At 39.5% G+C, this 18,940-nt stretch overlaps 1 protein-coding gene and 1 long non-coding RNA gene across 3 annotated transcripts in view; one reads left to right on the top strand and one right to left on the bottom strand.

Moving 5' to 3' along the window:
* Positions 1–2,971: 2,971 nt before the first annotated feature.
* LOC141919583 (uncharacterized) lies at positions 2,972–13,367 on the top strand. The gene is made up of 3 exons (XR_012622009.1): positions 2,972–3,580; positions 9,093–9,197; positions 13,331–13,367. It is a non-coding gene; the product is annotated as an uncharacterized LOC141919583 (long non-coding RNA).
* The window catches only part of UGGT2 (UDP-glucose glycoprotein glucosyltransferase 2), a 92,334-nt gene continuing 85,999 nt past the window's right edge, over positions 12,606–18,940 (bottom strand). For both annotated transcript variants that reach the window (XM_074815434.1, XM_074815435.1), the window contains 3 exons: positions 16,375–16,491; positions 14,986–15,127; positions 12,606–14,128 (listed from right to left, as the gene is read on the bottom strand). In XM_074815434.1, coding sequence (XP_074671535.1) covers positions 14,106–14,128; positions 14,986–15,127; positions 16,375–16,491 — 282 coding nt within the window. In that variant the 3' untranslated portion in view covers positions 12,606–14,105. The remainder of the gene's footprint in view (positions 14,129–14,985; positions 15,128–16,374; positions 16,492–18,940) is intronic.

The raw sequence follows: 18,940 nt of genomic DNA, 5'->3' as shown, positions 1-18,940 counted from the left end.
AGAAAACAATGCATGCTGGATGGCAGCCCGCTGTCATGCTGGGAAGCAGATTATCCCATACATGGCACTACACAATGTAGTACAGACATGATGCTGGATTAAACCAATTGAGAATTTGATCTAATACATGTTTTGGTACTTCCACTCAAATTTTCTTGCAAATGCTTAAATCCAGACTTTGAACAAGGAATAAATCATAATGACAAAGCATAAGCAGGAAGGAATAAGCCATCTATCTAGCTTGGAAAAGTAAAGCAGCATTGCACCCAAAACCAGATAGGAAGCTTTATCAGCTGTAGATACCCATGGGCAAGATCTGCAAGAAGAAACTGTACAAGCAGGATACAGTGGCTACCATAAAAAAATGACGTGTGCTTGTAATGGGTGACTCTCTGTTAAGGGACACTGAGGTGTCCATCTGCCAGCCTGACAGGGAGGCACAAGAGGTATGTCGCCTTCCGGGAGCTCAGCTCCGAGATGTTGCTGAGAGGGTGCCACAACTTGCCAAGAGCACAGACCAATATCCATTGCTACTCTTTCATGTGGGCACAAATGACACCGCAAGTTGGAGCCTAGGCAGAATCCAGGAAGACTGCAAAGCCCTGGGGCCACAAGCATAAAGTATTGGTACCCAAGTCATCTTCTCTTCCATTTTGCCAGTTAGAGGAAGGGGTGCAGCCAGAAGTAAATGTATAATGCAAATCAACTTCTGGCTTCATGGTTGGTGCCGTCGTGAGGGTTTTGGCTTTTATGACAATGGGACATTCTTTTATAGCCTGTTAGGGAGGGTTGGGATCCACCTGTCTGGGAGAGGCAAGGGAAACTTTGGCAGCAGGCTGACCGACTTAGTGAGGTGGGCTTTAAACTGAAGGACTCAGCGGGGCAGGGTCCAAAGTGGCAATGCTCACGCCATTGCAGCCAACTGGGGAATAGGCCAGGCCAATCAGAGCAGCAACAAATGTTCCTTAGCTGCCTCCAAAGATGAGAAGCAGAAGATCAACCACCTCAAGTGTATGTATACCAGTACACGCAGCCTGGGGAAGAGGAGGAACTGGAGCTCCACATCCAGTCAGAAAGTTCTGGTATCATAGGAGTAACTTGACACATGGGACAACTCACATGACTGGAGGATCATGATGGGTGGCTATAGGCTGTTTCGTAAAGACAGGCAGGGAAGAAAAGGACAAGTAGTCATGCTCGGTGTTAAGGAGAACCTTGAATGTATGGAAGTCAGCTATGGTGATTGTGGAAGCCCTATTGAAAGCCTCTGCGTCAAGATCAGAGGGGGTCGTCTCCAAGAGGGAATCTTAAAGTGGGTGTCTGCTACTGACCTCCTGTTTTGCTGATTAGGGATACCAATTAAACTCAGACACCAGAGTGAAAAGAGCAGGTGTATTTTACTAGAAATAACTAAATAATATAACAATAATACAGAAAACATACAGTAAGAAAAGACAGAATAGTGCATTCAAACAAATAAGAAAATACAGGGTAATGCATCACATCATTACTACCTGAGAGAGAGAATAGTGGTTAAGAAAGATACATCACCACTTGCATACGTTACCATCATCCAGATCCACAGTTGCTGGGGAGCCCCGGTTACAGCGAGGATTTGGAGAGCCTGTCCCGGCAAGTGGGAAATCCTACGCGGTGCGTCCACCCATAGGTGAGGCTTCCAAAGTCGCTGTGAGCGGGTCCAGCCTTATATACCCAAAAATCAGCAAGCCAGAATAGCTGGCACCTTTGTTTTAAGCAGAAATATCTGGTTTCTACCTCACATTAGGTTCCCCCAGAGCCTGGCCAGGGCTCAAGGGAGAAGCTAAGGGAGTTTCCCTGCTTATCTAGCTGATTTATGAGCAAGGTCACACATCAGGTCACAAGGCCAGACAACTGTCTCTGTGGCCCTGTTATCTTGCTCACACACAAAGAAAGATAAGGATATAAGCTACATCTTCTATGCATATTTCACTAATGATTACATACTGAGTTAGCAGTTTTGGTTCAGGGCCTGTTGCTCAGGCTTCAATACTTCCATCTTTTACATCAGAATAGGTGGTTTGTTATAACTTAGTATAATACCTATTAGCACAATGGTTATCAGTTATAAAATATACAGGATTCATCTATAGGTCAACTCTGGCTTGGGCCTGTTGTCCAAGCCTTAGCACTTCACCTCCAAACCAAGACAATAAGGCAAACGAAGCGATATTTGAGTCACTTAAAGCAAACTTTGGGTCAACAGAACATGGTTCTTATGGGTGACTTCGATTACCCAGACATTTGTTGGAAGAACAATACAGCAGCTCACACATCATCCATCAAGTTCCTGGAATGTGTAGAGGACTGCTCCCTCATACAAGTGTTCGATGTGCCAACCAGGAGTGAGGCACTGCTGGACTTGCTACTCACAAACCAAGAAAAGCTGCTTTGTGGTATCTCGGTTAGTGATAGCCTTGGCTGCAGGGATCACAGTATTGTGGAGTTTGGGATCCGTCTGAGCACGATGAAGGTTAGTACTAGACAAAGGTTTTAGACTTTAGAAGAGCAAACTTCAGCTCATTCAGAGCTCAGTTGGGAGGGATTCCATGGGAAGCTTCCATGGAGGGTAAAGGAACTAGCAAGTGCGGGGAGTTTTTGAAGAATGCTCTTCTGGAAGCACAAAACCAGTTCATTCACTTTAAAGGTAAGGGAAGTAGACAGAGCAGGAGACCTGCTTGGCTTAAACTGCGAGCTTCTGAGTCTGCTCAAAACTGAAAAAGTGTAGCAGAGATGGAAAAGCAGATGAATACCCATTGAGAACTACAAGGGCATTGCCAGGGCATGCAGAGATGCAGTTAGAAAAGCAAAAGCTCAGCTTGAATTTGAAACTGGCCAGAGATGTCAAAAACTGCAAGAAAGGGTTCTTAAGGTATGTTAACAGCAAGCAGAAAGAAGGAAAATACTGTCCCGCTGTTAAACAGGAGAAGTGAATTAGTCACCAGCAATGCTGAAAGGGCAGAGGTTCTCAACACTTCCTTCACCTCTGTCTTTACCAGCACTGTTGGGCCCTAGGCCTTGGAAACAAAAATCCAGGTCGATGCAAACACAGACCCACTGTCAGCAAAGGAAGAGTTGGCATGTGAACTATTACAGGAGCTTGACCCCTACAAATGGATGGGCCCTGCCGTTATTCACCCGAGAGTGTTGAGAGAGCTGGCTGATGTCATTGCGAGGCCGCTGGTGGCAGGTGCACCAGCCCTGATAAGGGCCAAAACTCCTCGACCGCTGAAAGGAGAGAGTTAAAACCAGAAGCCACGGTTGGGGTGTGGAGCTGGTCACAGACACACCTCAGTGGAGGACTAAGAAAGGCCAGGCTCTTGGCTGACAGACAAGGCCCTCAGCCAATGAAATACTTTGGTTGAGAGAAGTTTCTAGACCGCTGACCATATATGACCACAACTCAGGTTTGACTGAAGTGTAAACGTCAGAGGGCAAACTGAGTCTCCTTGGAGCAGTGGGACTGTGGTCACAGACTCCCCATTTGGGTCGGGACGCCGCCTAAGGAAATTCCTCGAGGCTGGGAGCCCTCGTCTTTCAGGTAAGCAAGTGTGCATTTTGGGTCATTATTTCTAAAGCTTAGGAATTCTTAAGTGAGCTGTGTAGTATTGGTTTCTTTTGGCAGACATCTGAATCTGTAGTTCACTAATGTTTGTCAGAACATTAAACAGTTTAGATTAGAATTAATCTCACTTCGAGTACCTACCTTGTCTGCTTTGAGAGATTCCACAACATTAAATAGGTGCGATTGGCAGGATGTCGGTAGAGGAATTATTAGGGAGACCTGGCTGTGCCCCTTCACACCAGACACATAGTGGATGCAGGAGAAGTGGTCCCAGCCAGTGGCGTTCATGGTATGGCTGGAACAGCTACAGAAATTTTGGGGATGGCAGAGGTAAAGGAACCATGTGTGCCATCCTAGGTGCCTGTTTAATTCAAAAATCGAAATTATGCTTGCACCAGCATTGTCCAAATCCGAAAGTTAATCATGGGTGCAGATCCCGAGGATTGGGATGGGGACATCTGGGGAGACTCTGATGAGAATAGCTTAGAAGAAGCAGAGGACTTGGGAGACAGGGATGTGCAGCCCCTCACTCAGAGAGGCAACAGGGGCCCACCAGGTCTGAAGCCCTGAACCTGCATCCCCATGGCACCCGAGGTCGGTGAGCTCCAAGCTGGGAGGAACCAAAAGAAAGGGGAGAACCTGTTACTATTAAGATAAAGGGATTGTCGGAGCTAGCGAAGGGAGTGCAAAAAGCCACGTGTTCAGGCAATGTATGAAGGGGAGTGGCAAGGCTGCACTGGTGGGCCCCCACCACCTTAGACCTCTTATCAGGGGACTACCAGATGTTTTAGAAATACATGTCCAGTTCCTCAGAGAAAGGACTCCGAGGGCCATTGAGCACAGCCATCAGAACTCACTGAACCTGCCCGTGCAGGCGTTGGCTTGGGTGGGGGTGATGCACAACAGAGTTACTGAGGGGTGGAGATGGGCCGGACAGTGGCGGTGGTGTGAGCAGTAATGGAGAGGTGCAGCCCGGCAGCTGAAAACCCCCAACGGCCCCTGGGATCTTGAACCCACCCCCAGAGAGGTCGGGTTGGGGTTACAATCCAGGGAGGAACCACACTTGGTGAAAGGTGTTAGTGCTAGGGGCGCCCCGGGCAGTGCTGCATGGGCAACCCACCCTCCGTGTCTGGTGGCTGGAGGAATTGCTGAAGGGGAAAACTGGGGACTGAAGAGAGACACCAGCAACTGCCTCCCCGCCTCAGGAAGGGAAGTCTGACCCTTTGGCGGCACTGCCGGGGGAACTAAAAAGATTAAAAAACTAGGAGCTGTGGTTTGGGGTTCAGGCCGCCAACAAGGAGCTTTATATACACATTCTTGTGGGCCCAAGGTGAGTAAGTTTAAAGTTCCCACTCAACACAGGAGCCCAAATTAGTGTTTTAAATGAACAGCAAGCTGATGAGTTAGAATCAAAGAAAGAAAGACTATAAACATAATAGGTGTGATGGGGGTGGCAGGAAAATGTTAATAGCTCAAAAACTTTGGCTACCAGAGGAAAAGAGGATGATGGCTGTGGAGGTGGCTTTGAGCCCTTGTAAGAGGAATAGATTGGGATTTGATGTGCTGGCAGGCAAATGATGGTACCTATGTGGAGTTTTGGAGGCAGAGGGGCAGAGGGCACCCATGTGAGAACTTGGCAGGTTGTTCCTGTATCCCTGCAATCTAGAGTAACCCATGTCTCTCAATATCCTCTGCAAGTGCTGCCAAGTGGAATATTTCAGAAGTAACTAATGACCTCGAGAAAAGAGAGATACACACATTCCTCTTACAACTCTCCAGTGTGGCCAGTCCATAAACTGGATGGGCAATGATGTTTGACAATCAATTATAGGAGATTAAACAGTAATACTTCACCACTAACTCCTGCTGTCCCAAGCATAACCTCAATAGCAATGGCAATACAGGCAGCTGCCCACCCATGGATGGCCACCCTAGATGTTAAGGATATGGTTTTTATGATTCCCCTAAGGGAAGAAGATAAACTTTAGTTCACCTTTACTTGGGAGGGGACACAATACACCTTTAATTGACTTCCCCAACAATATAGAGAAGGAAGACTGGGATTGACTAGCTGAATGGCTGCACGTGAAGACAATAATGCTGACTCATAACCCAAACTGGGAAGATATGCAGGTGTTATTAGATGCTTTATTCACAGCTGAGTTAAAACAAATGGTGTTGGAAGAGACTAGAAAGGAAAAAGAAAGGAGAGAGATCCCTGGGAATAATGCGCTTAGTATTCCTACTGATCAAAAACTGGACTGGGACCCAAATATGGCAGAGGGAATGATGGCTATTCAAAGGCACAGGGACTTGATATTAAAAGGAATAAAAAATGAGGTGCCAAAACAGAAGAATCTATCTAAAGTATATGAAATTAGACAAGGAGCTGATGAAACCCCATCTGTGTTCTGTGAGCAGATATGAGAAGTGGCATATAAATGGACAGATTTTGATCCAGATGAGGACAGTAATAGGAAAATGTTTAATGGACAGTCAATTGGCAGTTAATGGACAGTTAATTGGCAGTCAGCACCAAATATAAAAAAGAAACTGAGTAAGACTGAAGGAGCAGAAGGGAAGCCCTTTACGGAATTAATAGAAATAACTTAGAAAGTCTATAACAATAGGGAGGATAGGGAAAAGAAAGAAAGGGTTGGGCAAAGGCACAAACATCTATGTTAGCAATGGCACTCACTGGTGCTCTAGTGAACAATGGCGTAAGTATTGGGAATAGAGGTAGAGGGGGAGGTAGGAGAATGGGATGAGGAGGTGGTCAAGGAAGAGTTTCTGGAAAACTGGTTCTGAGACCACCCTTGGGACCTAATCAGTGTGTCATTTGTAAGCAAGAACAACACTGGAAAAATGAATGTCCTAATGCAAAGGAGAACTCAAATCTGACAGAAGATGTTAATGTTATGATTTGGGAAGAGGATATAGAATGAGGGGAGCAATATCAGAATTTCCCCTACAGACTTAATTGATAGTGGAGCAACTCATTCTGTCTTGACTAGTTGTAAGGGACCTTTAAGAAAATTAAGTTTCCATTGTTGGAGCAATGGGAAGGTGGATAAGCAGGCCTTTTTGTAAACCAATGGAATGTGTGGTTGGCAATACCAAATTATCCCATTAGTTTCTTTATATGCTGGAGGGCCTTTTGGCACTACTAGGACAGGACTTGCTTTGTAAACTTTTCTGAAAGTTTGGTTAAACTGCATATTCCACCAGAAACGGCATGGAAAGCATAGATATGCTTGCTAATGGACCTACAGGATCAGAATAAACAAGAGGATAATGACAGTCTACCTAGTGAAGTTATGGATGCATAATGGTTTGGGCTACAAAGAAACCAGGAAGAGCAAAAACCATAAGTCCCATAAATATAGAACTAAAGTCACCCAGCTGGTAAGAAAGAAACAATATCCACTGATGTGGGAGGCTAGAAAAGCGTTCTGACTTTCCTGGAATTCAGGCTTCTGCGAGAATGCCAATCTGAATATAATACCTCAGTCTTGCCAGTGAGAAAGCCTAAAACCCAGGAATATCGGCTTGTTCAAGATCTGCAAGCAATTGATCAGATTACAGTTGATGTTCATCCAGTGGTAGCTAACCCTTATACCTTGCTAACTACGATTCCAGAGACTAACATAGACTTTACTGTACTAGATTTGAAGGATGCTTTCTTTTGTGTTCCAATAAGTGAACAGGGCCAGATGCTATTTGCCTTCAAATGGGAAAAATCCAGTGACGGGGAGAAAATCACAATTATGTTGGACGGTGTTGCAACAAGGATTTAAGAATAGTTCTATGCTATTCGATAACGTATTGGTAAAAGACCTGGAACAGTGCCAAAGCAATCAGCAGAATATTACATTGTTACAATAGGATATTTTAATAGGAGCAGGCTGCAGAGGCAATTGCCTAAAACCCACTATTGACTTACTAAACTTTTTAGGTCTGGCTGGATATCAGGTGTCTAAGAAAAAGGCACAGATAGCACAGGATTGAGTTCAATATTTAGGATATGGGAATTCTAAGGCCAGCAAGAATTGGGAAAATCACAGTTCCAAGTCAAAACAAAAATTGAGGGTGGCCAGCTGGTGTCAGATGTGGATCCCTAATTATGGGCTACTAGCATATATATGCTGCTATTAAGGGCCCAGGTGACTTTCTAGAATGGGCACCAGAATGCAAAAAGGGTTTTGATGAGATCAGAAGGGAACTGTTGCAGGCCCCGGCCCTGGGCTTACCAGATCTGGCTAAACTTCTTCAACTTTATGCACATGAGAGACATGTGACTTTGGGGGTGCTTACCCATGCCCTTGGGGACTGGAAAGGGCCAGCGGCCTTTTTTGAAACAACTGGATCAAACAAGCAAAGGCTGGCCAGTGTGTTTGCGACCAATAGCAGCTACAGCTATGCTAAATCGAAGAGACCTGTCAGCTGACCTTGGGTCAGCCTATTACAGCACTGGTCCCACATGCAGTAACAGCAATATTGGAACATAAGGGACATCATTGGATCTACCCTAGCCGGTTGGCCAGATATCAAGTGTTATTAGAACAGGATGACACAACTTTAAAGATGATGTCATCTTTGAATCCTGCCACCTTATTACCTACAGCTGAACAGGAAACCTTATACTATGACTGTATGGGCATTATTAAACAAGTCTGTGACAGCAAGCCAGACCTGAAAGATCATCCTTTAGAGAATGCAGATCTGGAATTATATACAGATGGGAGTAGCTTTGTGCACAAAGGAGTCAGGAGAGCTGGATAAGCCATAGTGACTATTGCAAGGAAGTTGAAGTCCAGCCTTTACCTTGGAATATCTCAGCAAAAGGCAGAACTGATAGCTCCTACTGGAGCTTTAAGAATTGGATGCAATCAAAGAATCAATATATATACAGACTCCAAGTATGCCTTTAGTGTGGTGCATGCTCATGGAGCCATTTGGAAAGAAAGGGGATTACTGAATTCCCAAGGAATTAAACATGGACATGAGATTTTAGATCTTTTGCCAGCAGTATTGGAGCTGAAAGAAGTGGCCATAATTTACTGTAGGGCTCACCAGAAAGGCCAAGGTAATACAATTGAAGGTAACTGTAAGGTGGATCTGGCAGCAAAGAAGGCAGCTTTACGAAAAGAAATTCAAGGAACACTAATATGAGCAAAAAATATAAATATGGAACTGCCCCAGTATTCAGAAAAGGATAACAAGCTAGCCAAAATGTTACATTGCAAGAAAACCAAAGAAGGGTGGTGGATGGCACCCACCCATCAGGCCCTAGTCACCTCTCAACTGATGAATACCATTTTCACTAATTTCTATAAAGAAATTCTCATGGGTGCAGGAGCAATGGTTATCTGCAAGATACCAGCCACCAAACATGCCCACTTGGTGTAATGATCCCTCCCTAGAGGAGTTAAATACTTTACAGGGGACAAATTTAAGAGGCCCTGAGCCTTATGATCATTTTCCACAGGGAATGGATTTTCCTAGTGTATGGTCAGTACCCAAGGAAGGCAAACGGCATTATATGCAAAGCACCCCATGCTGCATTGAATGGAGTGGAGACAAGGAACCAAAGGTAAGGAAAGGATCCCAGCATCATAGATGGAACTGCACACAGGTTTTTAATTGTTCCACAGTTGATTATGGAATCCAATGATTGGGTCCAGTTTCTAGAGCTTTACAGTTAGGGTGTCTCTGTAGAAATTATTATACCTATATAAGTGATACCTGGATGGGCACTATGATCCAGAATGACTCTGTAGATTGCAATAGAGGAACAGTTCCTTCCATGGGCCATACAGTATGGGTTAGTAGTGATGGAACATGGACTACCCAGTTACCTCTAGGAAGAAAAGTGCACCAACACACATTAGGTGTATTGACCTTATGCCCCCTATGGAGGAAGAAACCATTAAGTTTTCAATTATGGGAAAAATTGAGACAAAACAGACTCTTGGAGACTGGAACATCCTTCTACTGGAACAAATGTGGGATGGATCCTGGAGGCAATTTTTAGCCCCCAAATCACCTCAGATCAAAACCAAATGTGGCTATATAATTTGTCGGGACAAATAGAAATACTAGCCAATGCAACAAGGACAGGATTACAAGATTTAAACCTTCAGCTGCAGGCTACTTCTAAAATGACTTTACAGAACAGATTGGCATTAGACCTAATGCTATTACACGAGCATGGGGTCTGCGGATATTTAAATTTAAATGACAAAGACTGCTGCATTCACATTTCTGATGTTACTGATAATTTAGATGAGCAATTGGATAAAATAGAACAAGTAGCAAAATTGAGCAGTGATATTAAGGACACGATGGAAGTAGGATGGCTGAATAAAATGCTGCATGGATTTGGATTCCCCCTAACTGGATGGTTGCAAAGCTTACTACAAGGTATAATTTACATTGTAATAACAATTGTAATTATTGGTATTCTGGATGTGTCAAAGCATTATAATGAAAAAAGTTACAGGGCAATATGTACTGATTTCTGACAGTAGGGGTGAAATTTATCTGAAGATGAGATTTAGATAAATACCAAAGGGGGGGATTAATAAACCAAAGACAAATGTTAACTGCCAATTAGCAACTCCATTGTAGCCTTGCATGCCTTGCTAAGCACTGTTACTCAGAGGAGGAACTTTAAGGACTGATAAAGGAAACATCTTGTTACAAGAATGATAACAGAAATGAGAGAATGATGTAAGGCATGAACTTGGCAATTTCTGCAGTAACTAGGGTAAAGGTAAAGGTGGCAGGAGGAGATCATGACCACCGACTCAATTTAAGACCAAAAAGTCTTGCCCCCCCCTCACCCTTTGAGTTTGCACAGAATAATGAAGAGACACTGTAACTTTAAGTCCAGACAAGGCATGTTGTTAACCAATGAATCACAGAATCACAGAATCGTCTAGGCTGGAAAAGACCTTGAAGATCATCTAGTCCAACCATTTTTTTTTTTTTTTTTTTTTTACGTTTATACATATTTATTGTATCTTTTTAAAAGTAGCATCTTTTAAGCATTCACCTCTCTTCTGCTTCAAACGTGCACTTATTGAGAGAAACATCTACTGGCTTCCAAGTCCAAGATTAATATCAATAATAACACATACCCAAATCAAGCTTCATTGCTTGTTGGCAGCTCCTGTCATGAAACTATTATACAGTAAGAAGAGTGTAGAAAAGGTCTGTGTTAATCATTCAGCAATAGGCTGGGGCTGGATTAGCGTGACCATACCATCTTCTCAAGTTGAAGCACAACACCACTTTCCTGAAAACTGAAGCTCACCTAGTAACTTTTTTCCTTTTGCATCCAGTAGGTGAACAAGGCAGTTGGTTTTTCTACAGTAGCTTCTTTAGTTGGTAAGATTTCCTCATCATCTACAGGAAAGCCTTGCTGTAGACCTTTACATTTAGAAATGTCTTCTCTTCTTGTAACAGCAAGAAAATACTTGAAGTCTGGCATGAGGGACATGACAATGAGGGACAAAGCGATAAGAAACTAACCCGATGGTCATTACAGAAAATGTGTATTTCTGTAGTTTGAAGCGTATAAATACATTGATGATGTTCTGTGCAGTGTGCTAGCTTTGTGGACTCACCATCTAGCATCCCACTCTGCGTAGACATGGAATAAAAGAAATACCATGACCCTACATCTATTGGCTTGCATACCAGGTGAAGGAACCCTTCTTTTGGGATAACAGCAAGGCTATCTAAGGCACAGCCACTGGAGATCAGACGGTCCAAGTTTTGTGAGAATGGTTTAGTATTCTACCTATTCCTGAATGTATTTAAAGTGATAACTAGGTCTCAGTAACACTCCCCTAGTCCAGGATGCATTTTCTTCCCTTTCACAGGGCAGAGCATACAGACTGGAAACTAGAAATAAGGTCTCTCTGCATCTCTAAGGTCTCACCCTACAGCAGCTACCTAGTTTTGAACATTGCTGTTGCTTCCCAGCACAAACACTTTGTTCAGATCAAAGACATTTGAGAGCTTGCTGCAATTTTTTTGCCTCGGATCTATTAACCAAGTATGTAATTGTTATTGTATAGTACAAAATAGGAGAACAGAAAATAATGATTTTTTTTCTCCAGTGGCACCTTTTAATCTTTTGTGCAACATATACAGTCCATTGGTTTGGTATTAAAAATATAATGATATGCTAATGATTCAAAGTGCTGCTTTAAAGAGATCTTTGAAAAGTAGTGAATCTATTTCCTGGACCCTCTTTGTTTTATAAACCAATATATATATCAAAAAAGAGCTTTCCTTGAAAGTAGTATTATACAGGAAAAAGAAATGCTGTAAAACATTTTTTTACAAATACATACAACACTGTAGAAAATGGTATGAAACCTTTTAAATCTTCAAAATATCTCCAGCAAATTACATTTCTAAAAATTATATTCTAATCATTTAAGTAATCTCAAGGAAATAGTATTTAAAATAGCTACTAGTTTTTTAAAGCCTGTAGAAGTAATCCAGTTTTAAAACGAAGAGGATGGTACAGATAAAATGAACAAGAAATCAGTGCATAAATTATCCACTTCTTATACTGCATAACAGAAATTTCCCACACAGGTAATCATAATTAAAGAGGACTAAGGTTTCTTAAAGAACCTTTAACTTCTGTCTTGGAAAAAAAGTCTTCCAATGTATGCTTGAAGCATGAAATTTCAAAGCAGATCATTGTGAAATGCTGCTGCAGAGTAAAGCATTAGAATGGAAGTTATCAGCTGAAAAAAAAAAAGGCAAGCAGCTGAATAATGTCTTTTTTTCTCTGTTTTCTTGTTACACATTGAATTTATAGTAATGGTGCATATACATCTGCTAAGTCAAGTGTAAGTCCATCAATATGGTATAAAAATACCAACTTAAAGTTCTATGTTCAAATATGTTTGACTTGCTGCCTGATATCCTTAAGTAATGATGTTAGAGAACAAGATATTGCAGGTAATGAGATAGCTGAAGAGAACTGACATTAGGATTTATTGATTATTGCTACTGGGTTACACAGGAATACTCCATTGGGTACTTCATACAAAGAAAATGCCCACAACAGACCTTTTAAAATCCATATGTGACATGTTAAAACTGTTCAAACTGCAGAAAGGTAATACAACAAAAAATATAAAAAGCTGTAAAAAATTTTGCATGTCTCATATTACTAAGACTTGAGAAATATTAGCAAAAAAACCAGCATGATTTTAAATACTTGCTCTTACAGAAAGAAATTTTAAATAACCAACACCTGAGGACAATGACAGTACATACAAAATATGTTTAATTTTTCTTAATTATTCAACTATTTGCTGGTATGGAAATATGCAACTCATCATGGATTCACCCACTTAGTGCAAATAACCTTAACTTCTATGATTTCAAGCATTTAGACTGAAAGACTGTATTAAGCTGTTCTTATAAGAATTTGTAGTCATAGCCAATCTATTTTGAAACCAGCATAGCTTAAACAAAAGAGTATGTATTTTAAGGCACTAGATTTCCATTTAAGAAATAAATTCCCTATTTCAAATATGTATTGCAAGAACTTTTCACTGCAATTTTTATGGGAGCAAAATGTCAGTAGCCCACTAAAGGGTTTGTGAGTATATATTTAGAAAATTACAGGAGACACTACTGAAAGTGAAAATTACTCATGTATTTTATTATTTTATTTTCAATTCTAAACAGGATGACGATAATCAAAACTGAGTGGAGACAGCTTTCAGGTACTGACCTTCTGATGCAATGTCTGCTGGTTGGAAAATCATCTTAGCCAAAAAAGATAACAGAATTTTATGACATACTATTTAAGTGACCAAAAGGAGCCTAAGAATCAAAAATGATTTTTTAAATTTAGTAAGAGTGCAGCAATCCTGAATAATAAATGAAAAGTGACATTCCTTGCTTTAGTAAGCTTCCAAGTTGACTTAGATTTGTGTGGTCTAAATTAGAGAAGCTATTTTTTTATGTCTTATCTTTGCTACACTGAGATTTTTTTCTTGTCACCACAGCATTTCTGCAGGGCCAAAATTATGGACATAGAGCCAAAATTCTTTATATTTAAATACATTAGCTTAATGCACGTAATATGCACAAAACCATTTTCATGTACGTACTTAATGTGTGTGTCCTCCCCCAGACTGACACAATACATCTTTGAAGAGTTGAACACATCATTCTTTATATTCTCAAATCCTCTGGGCAAACTGCCTTTTAGCAGAGCAAAAAAACCCCAAAGAAATTAGGAAAGCTACCCAATACTGGTTAAAAACCCCCAAGTACTTGTGGCTTTCTCTTCTGGTTTTGTATTTCATTTAAAACGTTTTAAATAACACTATAAGTTATAAATATTTGACTTTACATTAAAGAATGTTACAAGTAGTGCCAATATAAGATCTGTAACTTCCATTCAATCTTTCACAAAAGACCACTGAGCTGTTGCCATTGCTGTTTACAGGCTGTGCTAAAGTTCATCGTGCTTAAGACCTGTAACCAAAGGAAAAAAAAATTATAAAAACCAGTTACTTAAAGACTTAATGACTAGTTTTGTAAAATGTGGAGAAAGCCCTTTACTTTCTATTTACTGCTAGTCAGTCAGTTCAGCAATGTGAACTTCATTTTTAGAGCCTTGTTAGAAGCTGACCATAAGCTTTCAAAGAATAAAAACTACTAAGGATTCTTTAAAACAAAAAGTGAATTTGTTCCCTGACTCAAGATTTATCTGCTAAGTTTTTTCTTCAACCTTGAGAACCGAGATCACCTTTCTTTTTTGTTTCACATTACTCTAAGAAGTCAAGTCTTATGGGAAGTCCTATAAGAATGTGGTTTTTTTCTTGTGCTATTTAGCTAACTCAGTTTAAAACAATTTTAGCAAAAAACCAAACCAACACCTATTTGTAAACTAAACTGCCCTTTAGTCTGGTGCAAAAAGGCCCCATGTAGACAAGCCCAGAGTGAGATGCAGAGACAAGTTAACAGACACTCAAGTTACCTACTGCTTAACAGACATTAGCTTTAGATTCTCTAAGTGAGGTTTAAGTTAATGTGCTTTATTTAATATTTGTGGCTCAAATGATGTGGAACAGTTGGTTGTGTTTGAGGTCCAAGAATAGGACAGCACTAAATTTCCTCTTAGATTCTGGCATGAAACAAAAGATTTTATCCTCTTAGCATAATATCTGTGTAAAGAAGAATCATGCAACTCTTAAAAGCCACACAATTTCTCTAAGAGCAGGGAAAATTGTACAAATACAGTATTTGTGCCTACTGATGCTGATCTTAATTTCAACTATATTAATATATCTTTTTTTAAAAGTTAGCAGATGAATATGCATGTAAATTACCTTTTTGAAAGAACGTTAGATTTTTCTTCTCTTTTTCAATTTGCTGTATTAACTTTCGTACCTCAGAGTCATAGTCAACCCATTCAGGAACTATCCGGGCAGCAGCCTTTAATTTTGGTTCTTTGGTTTGGGGATTGTTGCACTGAAAGTTTAAAACATACTAGATTGAAACAAAGCAAAGGTGAAAATACCACCTTTTCAAGGAGCTTGCCTAAAATAATTTTGCCAGCATTTACTATTTAATTGGAAGGACAGCATGCAAGGTCAGTTACCTTGATATTAATCAAAAAAAAATAAATAAAATCACACAAACCAAATTGTAGATAAACCCTGTTTAAATAACTCAAAAGATTTTATTGTAAATACTTTTATTTTTCCACGAGCTCCTGACTATATGGATAGCAGACACACGGCTAGCATAAGGCTATTAAGATTTAAGTTAGGGAGATACAAGATATATGTTAGCATATTGAAATTGAATCTGATAGGTTTTTTATTAAGTTTGTGATGCTTCCTCTAGTGTTGTCTAGAAAATTTATTGAGTACTTCCATAAAATAACATAAATGAAAATTGTAAAAAAAAGTGATACATGATAAAGGGGGATTGAAAGAAGGTCTAGTAACTTAATTTCAATCTTTCTTGAATAGAGAACACCCATCTTTAGTGCACAAAAAAGCTTATTTTAACAACTGTGAAGACACAAAACTATTTACATACTGAATATTCGCACCAGATTCCAACTGTCTGTTTTCCTTCAGAATTATGTCTCTGAAGTATCACAGTGTGTGGGTTGTCAAAAAAATGAGAATGGGGGAAAAAAATGGGATGGGGGTAATAATGACAGAGAAGAACATTTTCTCTCTGCTTTAATTCCCAGACAGACACTTTCTTCTTTCTAAATGCGGATAGTCTCCTCAGCATTATAATTTTTAAGCTCTGCTTTACCTCCCATTTACAGTGGTGAAATGGACAGAGAAAACCATGATAATGTTAATTTCTAACAGGGGTTTCTGAGGAACCTGCTTTGCAGTGAGTGCAATAGCAGCACACAATACCCAGACTGTTAACTGTACTTACCTGACTGAATATGGAAAAAAGAAAAATATATGTACAGGTGTGAAAAACCCTGATCCTATCCAGTTACAGATAGCAACATTTAATTTTCAGGTACAGTTTTCAGCTTCAACATAAGCAAGTTTGGTACAGAGCAAGTGGGAGAGGTCTCAGAGGAAAGGAGAAAAGTTGCTGTGTTTTAGGGAAAGGGAAGTAGTGTTCCAGTGCCTTCCAGCAAGACTGCATCCATGACATCACATATGTGTCTCAAAAGCCACAGAAATTATAGCAAAGTTTTTAATCTGTAAAACTAATCTAACTCAAAACCAACTCACCAAGTCTATTGTTTTAGCCTTTTTCTTGGATTCATCATCACACCAGGTTTCACACCAAAGCCATTCCTGAGGGAGAGACTTAATAGCTACTTGATGAATCATATTATTGGGAAGATCCTGTACAAATTTTGTAAAATCATACATTAGCATTGCATTTCATGTAACTGGTTATCAGACCACTACTTAAAAGTAGAATATCTTAGCCTATTACCATTTCTGCAAATTGTTCTTATGTTTCCTTCTAAGTGCTCACCTAGTTCTTTTTCAAGTAGATTCAAAACTTAGTCATGCTCATTTTGATGGCCAGTTCCACCTCTCATTTCTCAAGTAATTTTTTTCTTGTACTTGGGTCTTTCCTTCCATAGCTTCAGATCAGCAATACCGTCTGATACTTACGGTTCAGATACTGGATGTCATACTATAAAGACTACTGAGCAGAATTAGACTGTGTGAAATTATTAAAGCATAACTTAACCATCTTTCCATTCCTCAAATTTGAAAAAAAAAAAGCTCAAAAGCATATAATCTGGGATTATGCCACTACTCTAAATTTAGTCTTCTTTTAGGAAAATGGATTCCAGAAACATGAGCATGAAAAGAAAAAGCTATTAAACTGCTATTCTGGCTATCTTCCATACTTCACTTAAAACGTCTTTTTTTTTTTTTTTTTTTTTAACCTTTATTATACAGTCAAGTACTCTCATCATGAAAACTCTGACCCAGTATCTTGCTGAATGTAGGGAACAGTATTTACAAATGAGAAAAACTTCAGGTGGTCATATACTGCATGTGCTTTGGCCATAGTTAAAAACAACAGGTGTAATTGGTAGATCCATCCGTAAGCACCTTCACATGTACAACCCCTACATTATATTTAAAAAGTAAATGTCAGTACTCAGGTAAGTACTAGTCACATCTTCTTTTGCCAATTCATGTTGCTAAATGTGACAGAATAAAATAGCACATATACCTGCATTATAAAAGGCATATAATTTAATTCAAATGTAGACATTACTACAGGAAAATTACATCAAATATAAGTATACTGAGAGTCAAGATACTTATTTAAATGTTTTCTTTTTTGAAAAAATTCCATTCCATGAATTTTAGGAAGATAAAATAAATGGTTTATCACTATCTCAATTTCAAGAGAAAAGAGACTTTTCTGTCGTGCCTCTCTGACCTTATAAATTAAATCACAATTCCTGAGTTACTACAGTAACTCTCAAAGTTGTGAACTTACAAATTGTTATATGGAGTAGAAAGTAGAAAGACAGATGCCAGTTCCAGGATTTAAAGTAAATAGCAGTTAAAATAAAATTCTGAACAAAAAGTTGCTTATCCTTTCAGAAGTGATTTATCCTCAAAAATACTAAAATACATCTAGAAGATCATAGAGAAAATATTCATGAGTCAGAAAAATAAAAGAACAAGGGTAAGACCAGATTGTTTTTACTGCCAGTGCCAGAATTCTTGTTCATCCAAAATATGTAAACTGCTGAAATGAAAGCCTTCTAGACTTTCACACACAACATTTAAAATTTGTTCTTTGATTTGATTTACAATATGAGTGTTTTCACATTTAGTCAGATAACCTACATAACTTTAAAGGGGGACTCCTCTACAGCATCATCTTTATTAGAAAATAAAACCTAAATTTAAAAATAGAAAACCATTTCCTTTAATAAAAGATTCTACTCATATATTCTTTTCCACTGATTCTTATTCTTTAAGTAAAGAACAAGATGGTTGATTATCTATTTTTTAATGAATTGCTATTAGTATAAATACTTGTCAAGTATTTGTTTTGTCATCTTTATATAGACATTTCCATGCTTCTCTAAAAAGAACAATTAAATATGCTGTACTGGAAGTCTAGTTTTTACCATGTGTAATTTTTCTCCCTAGGAGTTCTTTACTTACTATCCTTGGCATTTAAAAGTACCTTTTTTTCCCACTCTACTATTTTGTGTTTTGTTTTAGTGTAACCTTAAGTACCAGCCATGAAGGCAGCAGTGCTGGCAGATTAGTAAAGAGCTGAGATTGCTGCTTCTTTGAGAAGGGCAGTGAGCACTCCAGTCAGGTATTTAAATAAAAAGAAATAAATTTACTTTATAATGCATCCCTATCAGTAGATAAAAGCTCTCCAAGGCTCTAGTAAAATATGTTGCACTGTGGTTTGTATTTCTAGGAATAATGCTGTGTTTGGTGTAAGTAGCAGCAATGAAGACAGAAAGTGATTCCTATCAATACAGTCAGAAAGCAGATTACTACGAAAATATTACACTGAAGTATTTCCCTTTCCAAAGTAATTCCAATTCCATTCTGCCAAGATTTAGCTAACTTAGCATCTGCTCTCAGCACTGATGTGCTGAGGGAAGGGTAGCAGACACTGGAGTGACTTTGGATTTGATCCAACAGACTTACAAGACTTATATGCTATCATGTATTAATGCTGTAATTAAAATGGAAAGATATACATTATTAATATTTTGAGAACTATTGCTGAAAAGCAGCATTATGGTGGAAGCCCTGTAACCAGCTTCTGAATCTTAAAGGTCTTTCT

The sequence above is a fragment of the Strix aluco genome, chromosome 2, assembly GCF_031877795.1.
Source record: "Strix aluco isolate bStrAlu1 chromosome 2, bStrAlu1.hap1, whole genome shotgun sequence".
Taxonomy (NCBI): domain Eukaryota; kingdom Metazoa; phylum Chordata; class Aves; order Strigiformes; family Strigidae; genus Strix; species Strix aluco.
The sequence above is the reverse complement of the archived record's forward strand: the minus strand, read 5'-3'. Positions and strand labels throughout refer to the sequence as shown.